Below are 15,797 nucleotides of genomic sequence, written 5' to 3'. Positions count from 1 at the left end.
ACCTTTTGCGTGCGGTGGAAGAAAAAATTGGTTTGTTAAGAAGGGTAGGTGCTTGTGCTTGTTTATCATGATTCAGGGAATAAATGTGGCGCACAAAACATGCAAGGACTCAGAAAGACTGACACACACAGCGCTTTGTCTGTCCGGCTTTCATTTTCCTCGTCTCTCTAGCGTTACGTTTCCTTCCTTTTCTTTTTTTTTTATTGCGTCACGAAAGTCTTGCAGTCTTACTCGGGCTACGAAGCAGGGGAAGGCAAAGACACAATTTACCTGCTGTATAAGAGGAGAAGAAGAGAAGTGTCTGAATTTCCTCTATCGACTTCAATGTTTAACTATGAGGCGCGAAATGTTTTGATCCGTTAACCACACACGTTGGCTACGAAGCATGCTCTAACATTTTCTCTTTCTTCCAAGGCTGCCCCTTCTCGCTGCTCTGACCAGTGATGGTGTGAAATTGTGGTTCAATCGGTGCCTGTAGAAAGGCCTGCGTCCTCTAAGCCGGGTAGTTTGTGGTTAATGCTCTATGGTCAGTAGTTTTTCATTCAGATACATAATATGTTAGACAACGATTGTGGGCAATATTTCAACCTTGTGGCGTAAAGAAAGCCAGCCTGCAGTTAGAGTTTATTTTTATTGCGTTTTGTGGTGTGTAGGCATTCCACTGAATACATGTGCATATTTTTGATGTATTGATTCTCACACGTACGTCCAGGTAAAAACTTTGTTGGTGAAAAAATACCCAGACTGTAATATAATAGAAAGTATCCTACCGACTTAAGGCATAATGCACAAATAGCTTATGCAGTTGTTGGGATCGCCAGATACTGTAGTAAATATAGTGTGAAAGAAATGAAAACAGTGTTCCCAAATTTAACTTTATGGAATCCACTGACAGCGAAACCTATTGCGGGTTATAAATGCAGAAACTTCCGCTCTGTCTTCATACCGACATTTCTTGTTTATATAACTGGGCTAAAAAGATTTTAATTGCTTTTCAGGTTTGTCGTATACAAGCTGCCTAAAACGAAACCAATGCATGGCTATCTTCCACTGCGTGGAGGTGAAATGGCCTATTTCGACAGCACTACTAAGGGTTCATGGATACTGTTGCCCTCTGACATATACCTTCCGATATTTAATCCTATTAGAGAGACTCTAGCACCAATATATGGCAGAACACAAGACCCCGTAAGTAATGTATTTACCTTTTGTTGTGCTTCAGCGAGTATTCCAAAACAAATGTTCGAAAGCACATGGTAGATCCACGTGAAGTTTCCAAAATGTAATCGGGGCCGTTGCACATTCCCTTGCCAGCACTGTCATGGAGGAGGATAACATCGACAATGATGCCTAGTGAACAGTGTTTAAACTGAGAGTGTCGTTTATGTTTTAACCGTTACTCTTGTGAAGAAATATGTTGATCACACCTTTCAGAGACTGATCAACTATTTATTATTTTGCGATTTCTTTTCACGTATCAGCCAATCGAACATGAGTAAGACAATGGCGGTACTAAGGAGAGAGGTACATTGACCTGTCTTCAATTTTGAATTCATTGAGATATGCTTCGGAGTACTTGGGATTGAATATGTTTCGGATTGAGATATACTTTGCTTTCCTAAGAGTGACGTAAAACCACTGTTACGCTCTGAACATTGAAGAGGTTGCGAGTTCTGGAAAAATTAGCACTTTTTTATGGTGTCACCGCAGTATACCACATTTTATTGCGATTTTATCGCTATGCTTAGAATTATGCGCTGGTGACAAAAAGCGAGGTGCAATTTTCTTTTCCAAACACAGCACTGCCCCGCAAGGTTTCTGTATGTTTCAACTGCTGCGACGATGCCATTAAAATTAGCAAGATAGTATCAAGAAGCCCCAGAAAATAACTTGAAGTGCTCAATATGTAATTTTGAAAACGCAAGTTTTGACCTAACTGCCTGTCTGGCTGGCACACTGTTATAACAAATTCTTAGTCGTTTTTTGCAGCCAAACGTTTTTTCATTAGAAACGGCGGCATGTCACGGCCGGCTTGGGTAGATATCTAGGGATATATTCATTACTGTGGTGGCCTATGTCTAGCTAAAATTTTAAACAGTTCAAATTTTTCACTAAAACAGCTTGCGGGTATATAATGTGCTCGTCTGTAGTTGCTTTCTGCTGAAAACTTTCATTTGACAGGAAATATAAACACAGCATTGCTTTTGTTCTGCCCCTGTATGCGACTTGTCCGAGTCGCTTTATTTTTTATATATAGATTAGTGCATTATTGCTTATATATAGCTGTCATGTCATGTTTCAACTGTTTCTAGTATTCCTGATACACAGTACACACCTGCCCGGTTAAAATCATCTAAGAGTACAATCCAGCTACGCTTTTTGGTAATATTGGCTGTATCGTAATCTTTCTAGCGAAAAATTCGGCAGAGCGACCCATACTGATCGCGCTAATAATTAGCATGACATACTTATAAACATGTATCACTATCGACTTTCTTGGTTATCTAGGGGAGGAAGATGTTCATAGCTTAAAGTGTTCCTAATGCAAAGCGACGCCCTCACCTCATTATTTTCTATCTTTCGTGGGTGCTATATAAGCGGGTGGAAAAATTTCGCCGTTCTTATTGTGGACCAAGGTTTTGGTAGCAGCGTCAGTAGTGTTTCGTGCAAAAACGACAAGCACTTTAGGCCTTCAGGCATATTAAACATACTAGGATCGTGATTATCTAGTAATCCGATGTCAGTAATGCATATTCGTCATTCGCTTATATTGTTACGCGGCGGCCAGCCGAAGAATGAGGCGTGGTGAACGATGGCTATGAGATGATTTAATGGCCGCTGGCCTAGCGCGGGCGCTCCGTCCCGCGCCACTGCCAGCTTCGTCTTCGTCACACTACCCGGGGCCTCCGAGCGATCGTCCCGATCGGTGACGAACAGACGGAGAAATGTCGATGGTCTTGAGTGAAGGATCGAACAATATGTAGAAGATGGTGCAGTGCTGGCCGCCACGATGAGAAAGATGAGAGAATGAATGAGTCCCGGTCCACGAAGCATCCGGGCCGTAGGGTGCCAGGAGCTGACGGCCGAGGTCTCTGGGCGCACCGAACGGCAGAGGCAGGGGGACGGTGTCTTCACGTTTGGGTCAGTGGGGTCTTGGGTCGGTGGGGTCTTGGGTCCGTCGGGTCTTGGGTCCGTCGGGTCTTGGGTCCGTCGGGTCTTGGGTCCGTCGTGTAGTGTGGTATGTCCTGATACTTCCCGAGCATTGCATATTCCAGATTCAAGGTTTTGGTCCCGTCATTTACTGTCAGTTTGTCGTGGATAACGTCATCTTTTACGCTTGGCCTCTTACCTTGCTTAGCAGATTGTCCTAGGAACGTTCTTTTCACACAGCTATCTTTGATTTTGTAAGCTTTCTGAAGTTTTCGTAAGCTGCCAACGTCACATTCACTATAATCGTATAACTTGAAGATAATCACCTGATGTGAGTCACTTCTCGATTCACCGCAGCTAGGAACTATTTCTTCAGATTTCACCGTTACTAAAAAGGTACCGTTAAGGGTATATGTTAAAATTTTTACATCACGCCTGTTCAAAAGTGGCGAGTACACGCCACCGATGGCAGGAGCGGCTGCTGGGCAACACCGCCGCACTGGTATTCCGCGCCACACAAGCGCCGCCCACTCGCTGCGAGAGTGCCTCGAGTGACTGCAAACTTCGCCTTCACTGTCGTGCATTCACTTATAATGCTTGAAAAAGTTTAGTGCAGCGTTTGGATGCCTCGAGAGTCTTTACGAATAGGAGAGCATATCACGAAGAGTCCAGCGTTGTGCGCGATATTAGTTGTATCGATGTTTAGTTCTTTCTCCAGACTGCAGAACGAGTGCTTTGCTTTTCCAATGTGTTTCGAACTCATCTGCAAGTCGGTTTGACCGTCAACGACATGTAAACGAATATTAAAGTGATCTCTTGGGAAGCAGCTTTCTTGGTCCATTAACCATAAGGAGCGTTTAAAAGGGTCACTGATTTTAGATTCTCAGTTTTGACTGGCTACTGCGAATCCGCGAAGTATTTTGCGCCCCTTGATTTGCTCACTGAGTTGCTTTACACCGCAGGGAAGGAAAAGTGTAGAGACCACACGAATGTCTCAGAACTGCCAATTTCCTCCTCCATGTATTCGTGTCTACCAGATAGCATACCGATCCTAATGTGACAACGTGGACTCAGTAGCAAAAAAAAAAGAAAGAAAAGAACTCAGTGCTCTTTTGTAGCTGGCAAATTGAACAGATTCACTGCGAGAGCTGTTCTCGATTGAGATCAGTTGACAAAATTTTTCGCACGCGGTCATTAGATCGCCGAGTGATCTTGTGAGGGAAAACAAAGATTGGCCCTGTTCGGCTCTTGTATAAAAAAATAATATTGCATGCATACTCCACAATTCCGACTAAAAGCAAGTTAGATGATAGAGAGTTAACAAGCGCAATTGGTTCAATATATTATAAGAGATTTCACTGTAACAATCAATGTCTTCGCAGATGTCTCGTCGGCAGGATCGCATTTTTTTCGCTATTAACATTTTTGCTATTGTCAAATACGTTCCTCAATGGTTTTTTTATGTGATAGAAACATTATACCGATGGCAACATTATAGATCAAAAAGTTTCATTAGCTGGCCCATATCCGGAAAGGGCAGGTTTCATGTCACCAGATAATGAATAGCAACAACTTCATTGAATGCAGTAAATCATAGAACTCCGGGCAGATCTGCCCCGGGCCTAGCAGAGCATTTTCTGTAGCAGTTGGTCACGTGAAGGATAAAGACTAACGGGTTGCTGCACTGCTTGCAAGCAGCGCTGCCGGGCCCATGGAGCCGCCCAGGTTCATCCGCCGCTTTTATACGGTCTCGGTGCCGATGCACCGCCAAGAGGGCGCTATGTCCGTCGCTGTGGTTATCGTCGCTGATGTCATGTGGTTTCGTTGGACTTCAGCCGGGGCTGAAAAGGGTAGCGTAGCTGCCTCGTGCCCACTCAGATCGCAGGCGAGCAGTATCCTATTGCACAGAGACTGGAATAGTTCCATCATGGCTAACCACTATTAGCAGCGCAGTGACGATCAGCTGAAGGAAAGTAAAAATTGCTGTAACACATGCCTGAAGTTCATGGTACGTCTATCGAAGATACTGTAAGGTAAAAAGGGGCGTGTTAACATGGGACCTGCGCGGAATGAACAACTCAAGTTCTGGTTGTGTTGTTGACGTTTGTGTTATTCAGCTCTTACGGTCGGTCCACTTGATAGAGGGCACCGAGGAAAAACACGTAACTTCACCAGTGACGCGTCGGTCTTGCCCTAGACACTCGCAGTCGGACGGCAGACCACGACAGCAAAAGGCACAGAGGAGGGAAAGGAAACTCGCAGCCACTGACCCCCCAACGTTTTGATATGCGCGTGGCTCAAGAGTGGTTAAAATGAATATCGTAAAGAAACGACACACCACTGCCATGCCCATTGCGTTGGCCTGTGATGTTGAAGAAGATCTCTTGAGAGCGCCCAAATAATACTGTGAGCCGCCGCGATCATATTGGAGCCTACGCGATGTTCACTTAGTCGTCGCGGCTGTTAGGTCGATTCAGTAGACAGGCGTGCTGTAAATCCAATGAAATATTAAAAGCCGCCACCCGCACCGTTTTCACACAACAGGCTTCTTGCTTAGCAAAGTTCCACAAGTACGCCGAAATACGTACCGAAGATGATCTTAGTGGGCTTCACTTCAGTTATAAAGCTCCCTGCACCACAACGCCTACACTACGAACGCGACACCTGCAAGAACAAAAAGGAAATCCACTGGCTGCACAAATGCTCTCTATTGTTGTGCAATGGTTGCCACGGAGAAGCATTTTACTCCTTGTAGTGGTACGGGAGATTACTGCCAAAAAACCACATCCAAAGATTGCAATACATCAGTACAATACAATACATTCACATTCAAAGATCACAATATATCAGTGACCTTCACAACTCACTATTGACCGTATCTCCTGTACGTTCTGTCATTTGCTCTAGCTTCTGTAAAACATTAATCGCCTGGCTTAAATTCGTGGCCTGAAGAATATAACTTTTTGTAGAGTGCAGAGTACTACCCTTCCCTACTTCTAGAGTTCACGGAAACACAACTGCTCAGGTGAATTAGGAAAGAGGCTCAGAGAATGAAAGTCTTGTTTTCGATGAAGCGACTACCAAAGTGGCTCGTGTTTTTACCACTTTCAATCACCGACTTATATCGGGCTCATATTTACATTGTTACGATTGGCAACGTTGTTTGCGTTGACAACGGTTAAAGCTCGTCTGATGTGTTAACTGTCTCAGGGGTGCAGTTATGTGCCTTTGCTTATAAAGCTGAGTCTCTTCATCGGTTTCAGTGCTAAACCACGACTAAGGTGTCCAATGTCGCAAGGGGCCAGTTATGTGCTTTTCTTTTGCTTTCGAAGCTCTCGCTGTTAACCTGTTTCGTTGCTAAAGCGGGACTAAGGTGCCCACTGTCCTAGGGGGGCCAGGTATTTAGCTTTCCATTCCTTTGCTTTATCTCAAGGTCAGATAGATGAAGGTGAAATCCAGAACACGGTGACCTTGGCTTTACCAAGCATAGTGAAGCTTTTGCTTCATTAACTCTGCTGACAATTATTGCAGGTACCTGCGAAATTTTTGCCCGCAGTGGCCGTACCGACCGCAGGGCTGCTGTCAAATGAGTGGCGGGCCGCTTTACAAATTTTTTTAGCGGATGAGAAGAATGCAGTATTCACTTAGAAAAGAAATGCTGAATAGTTGCAAGGCATAGCTCGCCTCTTTCTGAAAGGAAATATTATCTTTTGTGACGCGAACAATCACTAAGTGTATATATTTACTTAAAAGACTACAGAGCCGCGAACTATAACTGTCCGCGGAACCATCGTCGGCCCAACCCTATGATTCTTTGCAAAGTTAAAAATAGCGGTTCCTCTCTAAACCTACCGCTCGACCCTGTCTTTACTCGTTAAATGTATGGATTAAAAAAATGCGGCAATATTGTATACTCAGCCCTATCAATAAACTGTCCCGTTCAAATTCGTTATATTTATTTCTACTCTCCAGTTCCTTGAATACCGGCTTACACAAGACCTTATACTATGAACGAGAGTGTTGAAATCCATTCACTTATTCTGCTTCGAACATACTGTTTTACTTGTCCTTTCAGGATACTTTACGAACACAGCGAACTTTCGCAGAAAGCACTTTAACTTTCTTAGTAACTGAGCTTTGCGAAAGATAATATTAAGTTGGTGGTAGGGAGCAATTGAGCATATGTTGTGGTAATGCTGTTGTTTTTCTTTAGTGTAAAACTTATTTATGCCATTCTTATGATTAACCTAAGAAAAAGTTTTCAATTCGCACAGGAAGTTGCGTTTCTTGCCTATAATGATCAATTACCTGAGCAGTACAAGGGAACCAGAGGCGGACATTCCAAAGGTACGTACAACACAAACAGCTGTCTGGTATTTTTGTTTGTGGGAAATTTTTCCTTTAGAGGAGGTTGTGCTGGCAATCTTTTTAATTTCCAAATGCGCTATTTTCTAAAAGATATGGCTTCAATTCCCCAATATTTTTAATGTCGTAGGGATGCAACTTTAATTGTTATGAGTATGGAAAAACAGAATGAATGGAGCATATAAACATGGTGATTTTCCCACGTGTGATATAGCGCTATTGAGACGATATGTTAGGTCCCATAAATACGAGCCTGAATAGCTATGTCTCGACTTATGATGTTCGAGATTTGGCATGTAGAACAATAAAGTGCTGTCCACCCTAGTTCTGAGTAGAAATTACGAATTCGATCTTTGTAATTCAGTTTAAGCACAATTCGCCTAATAAAAAGTTTATTATAGGCTTAGGAAAATATATTCAGCGCAGAAGAGGAAACACATAATCTGCCATTTTGTAACAGTCTGCGTACGAATTTGGAATCTGTGTCTTATGTCCCGGAAAGCTACGGTCAAAATTTCGTTTTTTATTTTATTTATTTAAAGAAGTCGTTATTACAAAGTAATATCTTTGTTCAAAATGCTATTGTACAAATAAAAATAAGTAGACGCATAAACTTTTATTTTACACTGTGGCATCCAGAAGAACTAAAAAATGGGTCTTTAAGCCATTAACCAAAATCTGGGGGCCGCCACCTACGCATACTAAAACCTGCGACTTTACAATGCGGCCACTTTGTGCTCAAAGTAGTCGACATTTGTTGCATGTACTATAATGCTCTGAAAAAAAGAATTCGCTGCGGATTGTAAATATTATGAGTGGGACAAATTCCTATATAGAACACAAACATTCAAGAAAGAAAATTGGAAGGAATGTGAAAGCTACGCGTATTAGTTCTTTTTATTGTTTATTCAGGGGGGAGCAAATCACAGAAAACGGACGGAAAATATGACATTGATTAAAACCCATAACAGATAACGGGAAAAAAAATTTCTAACAAAGCGAAACAAAAATGATGTATTGGGTTTATAAAAAGGGTCATTATTTCAAAGCTGCTAAATATTACAGGTATAGATGTAACATAGAAACGCTTATTTATTTGTGCAAGAAAGCTCATTTTAATTTGTAAAGAATACAAAAGAACTTTTCCGCACAGACAGCACAAAACGCCGCACGTTATCATCGTCTGTTGGTATGAAGAATTTTCTAGCAGACGCGTAACATAATGTGTCAAGAAAGTTGTTTACAAGTACGCAACGTGAGGGCCCATGCCAGTTAACCCACTATTTTTGTCTGCCTGCAGTTAAATATGTGCGCTAGCGTCTTGGCATAGACGTATATTTGCACAAGGTGCACAGTGAAGTCGCTTGCTGTTGCCCTTTCGCGAGTTACATTTATTTCTGAGTTAAGCGCACCAATAAACTACACATTGGCGGACGAGGGTAATATTCTGAGAGAAAAAAAATGGAAGAGTTAACAGCAAGCTTTCTATCGTATACAGATGTTTGTGCAATATTTCTAGCCTTTCAGGACCCTGAAATATGAAACAAACTTTCCGGGATGAAAGTGTATATTCTTTAAAAAAAAAAGCTGTGACTAAATGCGGCCACATTGAGAGTGACTAAAGAACTTCTTCTCCATGTTTTAAAAACTGGTGTTTCTGCTACAAATAATGCTAATCTCGTCGTAACCATCTTTTACGGTGTATGCAGTGCGATTTTTTTTTCTTTTCGATGTCTAAAACGAACCTCATAGCTCCGTGCAATGTCATCGAAAATTAAAAAGAAAGGCACGATTCATGAGAAATGCTTCCTTTCACAATGTGATCTTTATCGCATTCAGTGGTTCATAAGGCCTGGTAGGAAGCGAAAACTTTTTTTGAGCAATGGCTTCTACGAAATGACTGCTATGGACGCCTCACGTCCAGCCACGCGTGGCATTGTAATCACGTGACCACCCTAGACACTCGCCTTGTTCTGTCTTCGTATTCTTCTTGAAGGGTGCGGGCAGGGCGGGGGAGGGAGTGTCGGGCTGGTCCCTACATCCTGACACCATGGATGCACCCCGCCTCTCACTTCGCGCAACCTTAGCTGTCATGGGATGAACAGATGGTCGGCAGACGTCGCTAATGTACAGAAACGCACCTTAGCGGCCGCACGTAGTCCGGAGGTGAGAACGTGATGTCTGTCACCTTTTCGCTCACTTAGCATGCGTTCCCAGACAGCCTTAGAGCGTGTGGAGGTGGCGGTCTCGGTCACAAAGGAGATGCCATCGACTCAGCGTAGCAAGAACTTGTGATAAAGAACGACCCTCGCTATTTTACTTCTTGTTTCCAGTTGGGGAAGTTGGCATTATACTTTAACGCAGTGACACTAGCATGTGAAGAATAATGGCGAAAAATAAAAACGGCAGACTCAAGAGTGTTACAAAAAATGGTCTGGTGAGGCTCCCAAACTGAGCATGCATATTCAAGCTTGGCCCTTATAATAGATTTAAAAGCAACGGTTTTTACGAAATGGAGGTAAATTTTAAGTTTCACTGCAGGCCGATGGTACCCACGTACCATATTTCTGCATTCAAATTTTCCTAAAATGAATTATTTTTTGGGCAAGTAGTGCAAGCTCAGTAGATTTGATTTTGCGAAAACCATACTGTGAGGCGCTTATCAAGTTAAAGCGGTCAGTGAAAGAAGTGAGGCGTTTCAAAATTCATCATCATCAGCCTGAATACACCCACTGCAGGGCAAAGGCCTCTCCCATGTCTCTCCAATTAACCCTGTCCTTTGTTTCAAAATTATTTGCTCCAAACCCTTCAAAAACAAAGGTAAAATTGATATAGGAATTTGACAAATCATTTCTATTACCCTTGTTAAATACAACTTTTACTTTTGCTATTTGCATGCTTCTGGGATAATCTCTCGTCGACAAACAAATGCTGAAAATATGGGTAAGACAAGGTGCTACAAATGTGGTTACAACCTCACTAATCTGGACTGGCTATAGAAATATGGTTGAATTACATTGCTTATTCACATATTTAAGCCAGAAGTGCTGTTGCTAGGGTCAGCAACTGACAGAAAGAAGTCACTAAAAGCATTGGCTAACTCAGCGCCTCTAATTTCTATCTCATATTTAACTATCTTAGTTACCGCTTATGCTGCACTATGAACTGCAGTGTTAAGCGCCTTCTAAAATTGTCTGTGCGTCCTTGTGTTGACTTGGACAGGTTAGAATAATATTGCTTTTTTGCATCACGCAGGTGTTTAGTAACAAAATTCCTGTATTTCTTGAATTCCTGGAGTGCTTCGGGAGATTTACTGGCTATAAATCTATTGAACAGTTTATCCCGATGTTTCATGAGCTCTAGGCTTTCTTTATTTTACCATGGTTATCGACTTCTTTTGCAGCTATTAAATTCGGTCATCGAAAAACACGCAATGTATACTTTAGAGAACTTTTCAAAAAAATGATATGCTAAGTTGGGGTCACTCTTTGCAAACACATCGGTCTCTTAAAGCAGAAAGCGTTTCAGAAGTTATGAGTGTGTAGGAATATTGCGAACGCAGTTGTTTACGTGTATCATGAAGTTGACTGACGAATAAAATATAGGCAAGTGTTGGGTAATATTTTTAATTAAAGTGCGAGCTCATACAAGTGAAGGATCTGAATTGGTTATGAACAAATCTCGCAGAGTGTTGCTGATTGTGGAGTGATTCGCGTGGGTGACGTTATGTAGTTTTGACAGGAATGGCAGTTCACTAAGGATTCTAGTTGTGTCTTAGCACAGGTATCAGCTAACATGTGGGTTTTCGTAGTCACCACCTATAATTAATACGTATTTTCTTTGACTCACAAATTCTAAAAGAGAGTTTAAGAAAGAAAGGAACAGAAGAGCATTATTTGAAGGAGGGCGGTAACAAACACAAAAGATGATAAGCGAACTTTGACAATATTTTATTCTTTGAAATGTGCAAGCGCCACAATAACGCAGAAGATATTTTGATTCATCAGGGTGGAACTTTGGGCAAGTCGGTATTGATCCATAACGTAAGAGTAGCGCAAAACCAGGACGACTTACACAAGGGGAGAGAACACACACCAACACAGGCGCTAACTTCCGACTGACGAAGAAAACCAAACCCAACCAAGTGAACGGAACCCGAGCAAAAGTAGCGCATGCCCTGACCTAAGATAGAAAAAAATCGAAAAAAAAGGTGCGAAAAATGCGATAAAAAATGTGAGATCACGGATGTTTTGAACCCAAGAAGGCCAGCTCTCGTTTAGACAAGGAAATGGACGGAGTACTAACGCAGTTATCTTGTAAGGCAGCAATCTGTGCAGCTTCCACAATTTCGCGAGTTAGCTTATCTCTAAACACAAGGGTGTTTTCACCCGCTACTATTGACTAGCGAAATGCCTACTGACTCAGAGATAAGGTTTCTCGATATTCGGCTTAAATTCATGGACAACCACGTTTGCTGGTGCTATTCACCTCGCGCCAACAAACCGCTTCTACCTTACACATCAGCTCATTCTAAACTCGTGAAACGAGGCATTATTAACCTCTGCATGGAAAACGCCTTTGAAAAGTCATGCCCCCATCAATCCGCATCTAGCTTTCATGAACAACTCGCGAGGTTCCTCGAAGCAGGGTACCCTAAAGATTTCGTGGGTGCAGTCGCCGAAAACCTGCTGAAAAAGAAGCTCCGGAAAGAACCTAACACTACAGAAGAAACGAGAGGCAAGGTGGCTGTCATTCCTTACGTCCATTGTCTCGCGCACAATCTCAAGAAAATAGGGAAAAAGGCAAACGTTCGTGTGGTGTTTTCAGCTCCACAAAAGCTCAGTGTGTTATGCAAAAGGTCCGTGTCCTCCGCACATAGCTCCCAAAAGCAGCAGTGTACCATCCGCCACAGGAAAAGATTTGTTAAATGTACTGAGGGCATTGTGTACAACATTCCGCTCTCCTGTGGCAAGCAGTATATTGGGCAATCCGGTAGGTGCCTGAACGATAGGCTTCGAGAGCACAATAATAACATGAAGACTTATACCGGCAGCAATCTAGCTTTGCACTGCAAAGATTGCAAGTGCGTGCCTTTTTTGGACAAATGCTCAGTCGTTGCTAAGAGTAGAGATAAGCTAACTTGCGAAATTGTGGAAGCTGCACAGATTGCTGCCTTACAAGATAACTGCGTTAGTACTCCGTCCATTTCCTTGTCTAAACGAGAGCTGGCCTTCTTGGGTTAAAAACATCCGTGATCTCACATTTTTTATCGCATTTTTCGCACCTTTTTTTTTCGATTTTTTTTTTATCTTAGGTCAGCGCATGCGCTACTTTTGCTCGGGTTCCGTTCACTTGGTTGGGTTTGGTTTTCTTCGTCAGTCGGAAGTTAGCGCCTGTGTTGTTGGTGTGTGTTCTCTCCCCTTGTGTCCGTCGTCCTGGTTTTGCGCTACTCTTACGTTATGGATATTTTGATGTTCTTAGTAGGAGGTCTGGAGCCTGCCGGTGAAACATCGATGTCCATTTTTTTTCCAAAGACGTAAACGACATAATTCAAGGAATCCAGGGGTTGGTGTGGATAACAGGCTCCTTGTACTTGTATTGCAATTCAAACAGCAAGCTATGCCAGGGACCGTGAGCTCCAACAGGCCACATCACAGAAGAGAACGATGGTGCATGATATTTCATGATATATTTGGGACCTAATATCTCATTCATATTTTATGTTTTTCCTCGTTCTTAAACCTAAATAGGGTGTACAACATTATGAAATAAATTATTCGAAACAACCTGAGTACATTGAGAGAAGAAAATAACAGCATGTGAGCTATCGCGTTCCCATTCTTTTCAGTGAAAAGTTACTTTGACACCTTACGCTCTTCTCATTGATTACATGCCGCTTAGCTTATTCTCGGGGTGCCTCTTAGTTACTGATCGGAAGGCGGGATTAATTGGCTTGGAACATAATTGCAGTTCATTTCTGTAGCTGGGTGTTAACAGTGGCGTCACCGTACAGAACGTTTGGTTGTAACGGTTCTTTAAAATATACACTTCAAAATCTTTGTAATGCTTCCTACCAACTAATAATGTTTTTTCGGGCACAGGTGTCCTGCTTGCTGGAACAAAAGCAAGGGACGGAGTGGTGTGGTTGCAACACAGCGTACCAAGGTTCGTAGAGGACTTGAAGCAAGGCTACGCTTACCCTGACAGTGGGCGTGAAAATGGACAGCTTTTTCTCTGCCTGTCATTGCGCTTAAAGACGGTGGATATTATCGGTATGTAGGTTACCGCACCCTTCCGAGTTATTTTACGCAGTTGCACATGACCCATTATTCGTTTCGGCAGATATTTTCGTAGAAACCGTAAAAGTCTGAAAAGCCCATGCTCTCATTAAGCAGTATAGGGAGTTGTCCCGATATTACCATGCACTTCATAGCTTAAAGTAGTACAGTGTACGCACGTCGCATAGCGTGCACCAGAGCAATGCAGGTCTGCCTGGCAAAAATATATACACGATCTCACGCTGGATGCGAAACAGCACCCCATGTACAGTAGATCCGCATACGTTCAAAACTAACAGTCAGGCTGGTTCCTGACACGTTCGTGAATTTGTGCGAAAACAGTGCAGACATTGAAAGAAACAAAAATGAATAAGTTTATTTCCTTGCGAGCAACATGTAGGCTGGTGAAAATGAGGCTCTACAAATCCTTAAAGTTAGGAGCTTGGTAGTATGGGAAATCCAATTCTTCATATAAGTTAGGACCTCACGGATGACAACTCTCACCGTCAGGCACCTAACAGAGTAAACAAAAAAAACTTGGGTGACGCTTAACCTACCTGCCAGATCGCGCTACCATGCGACAGCATTGGAGAGCCCGCCCGTGAAAATTCCTTCTCTTTCATAAAGTGCGTCTTTCCATTTGCCTTGCAATGCTACTCTATTCCATGTTCAGAAAATTGAAGGGTTACACAAAAACATCAGTTTGTGTGAATGAGGTGACCGAATTAAAGTGCAATGATCCAGTAAATGCACAATGTTTCCCAGCATTGAGAAAGCCGTAAAGAACGAGGTGGGCTATTGATATTTTATTACCTATGGGTAGGTGAAACTCTGCGGAAAGCACAGCCGCTGTGCAATTGTTGTTGGCAATTAATCTCAGCAGCAGAGTAATTGCTGTGAGGCCTAAGCCGCACAAGCAGTTTACTACATTTCTTTGCTTTGAGGCTAGGGTTGCATTTTTTAAATAAGCCATAAGCTGGTCTAAAAACAGACTCAACCAACAACACATCACATTTCTATATTTAGCTTTGAATTCCTGCGACTGATGAAAAATCTCTCTACACGAGAAATGCCACGCGACTACAATGTCGTGAGCGAAGCAAGCGGGAACTGCTTAAAGCTAGGAAGAGTGTGTTTAAGACAGTGTGGAACGATTCTGTACAACCACTCATTTTTGTATTCATCTGGTACTAAAGAAATGCACTTTATAAGTGTTGCTTGTTAGTCACTGTGGTCGGCAAGGCGGTGCATATCGGCACACACTGCACTAATGGTCGAATGCCGGATTTTCTGCCAAGGTAAGGTTCTTGACATGATCTTCGGACGCATAGTTTTAAAGATACGCAAAAGACGACGATGTTTTTCTACTTTTAGCCGCAGCGTGTGGCGGAATATTGCCCTTAGCCCGATGTCGAAAACTTTGCCTTACCTTAAGGCAAAGTTTTTCTTTTTCCTCTGAGAACAACTTGCTTCCCGCTTTGCATAGGTGTAGCGGATGTTAGTACACATAGAAACTCCAAAATCTTTGGATAGGTTGCATTTACCGCCGGGCCCGCAGCTTTTACGACCACCTCCTCAACTGGAAAACTCCTGGCGCACGCCTGACAATCGCCCCATCTGCTGCTTCTGCGGCTTGCCCAGTAATGTGGGGCGGCTTTGCTGTCAACACATTATCCTCTCCGGACCACCTTCTCCGGACGACGTTCGCCTTCTACACGTCGGCGCTGAAAAGCCTCGTTTGTCTGCCGCTAAGTTTTTCCAAAGGCGTATCTGTCATGGCGCTTGTCGACACCGGTGCTGCGGTTTCTGTCATGGATGCAGCACTTTGCCGCTCTTTGAGGAAAGGGAAGACGCCCCTTTCTGGCCTGTCGTTACGAACTGCAAGTGCGCACCTCATCCAGCCGTTAGAAGCGCCTACTGCTCGAGTAGTCATAGAAGACATTTTATATTTGGTCGAGTTCATCTTTATGCCGTCATGTTCCCATTCGATCATCTTGGGCTGGG

General features: G+C 43.0%; 1 protein-coding gene across 1 annotated transcript in view; it reads left to right on the top strand.

Annotated features, from left to right (window-relative positions):
- LOC149346318 (cell-death-related nuclease 7-like) overlaps nucleotides 1–15,797 on the top strand; it is a 32,294-nt gene that overhangs the window by 7,080 nt on the left and 9,417 nt on the right. Inside the window, exons 2-4 of the mRNA XM_089585380.1 lie at nucleotides 999–1,188; nucleotides 7,425–7,497; nucleotides 13,617–13,787. Coding sequence (XP_089441506.1) covers nucleotides 999–1,188; nucleotides 7,425–7,497; nucleotides 13,617–13,787 — 434 coding nt within the window. The remainder of the gene's footprint in view (nucleotides 1–998; nucleotides 1,189–7,424; nucleotides 7,498–13,616; nucleotides 13,788–15,797) is intronic.

This window comes from Amblyomma mixtum, chromosome 4 (genome assembly GCF_055824585.1).
Source record: "Amblyomma mixtum isolate Tamu chromosome 4, ASM5582458v1, whole genome shotgun sequence".
Taxonomy (NCBI): Eukaryota; Metazoa; Arthropoda; class Arachnida; order Ixodida; family Ixodidae; genus Amblyomma; species Amblyomma mixtum.
This window is presented reverse-complemented; position numbering and strand designations above follow the sequence as displayed.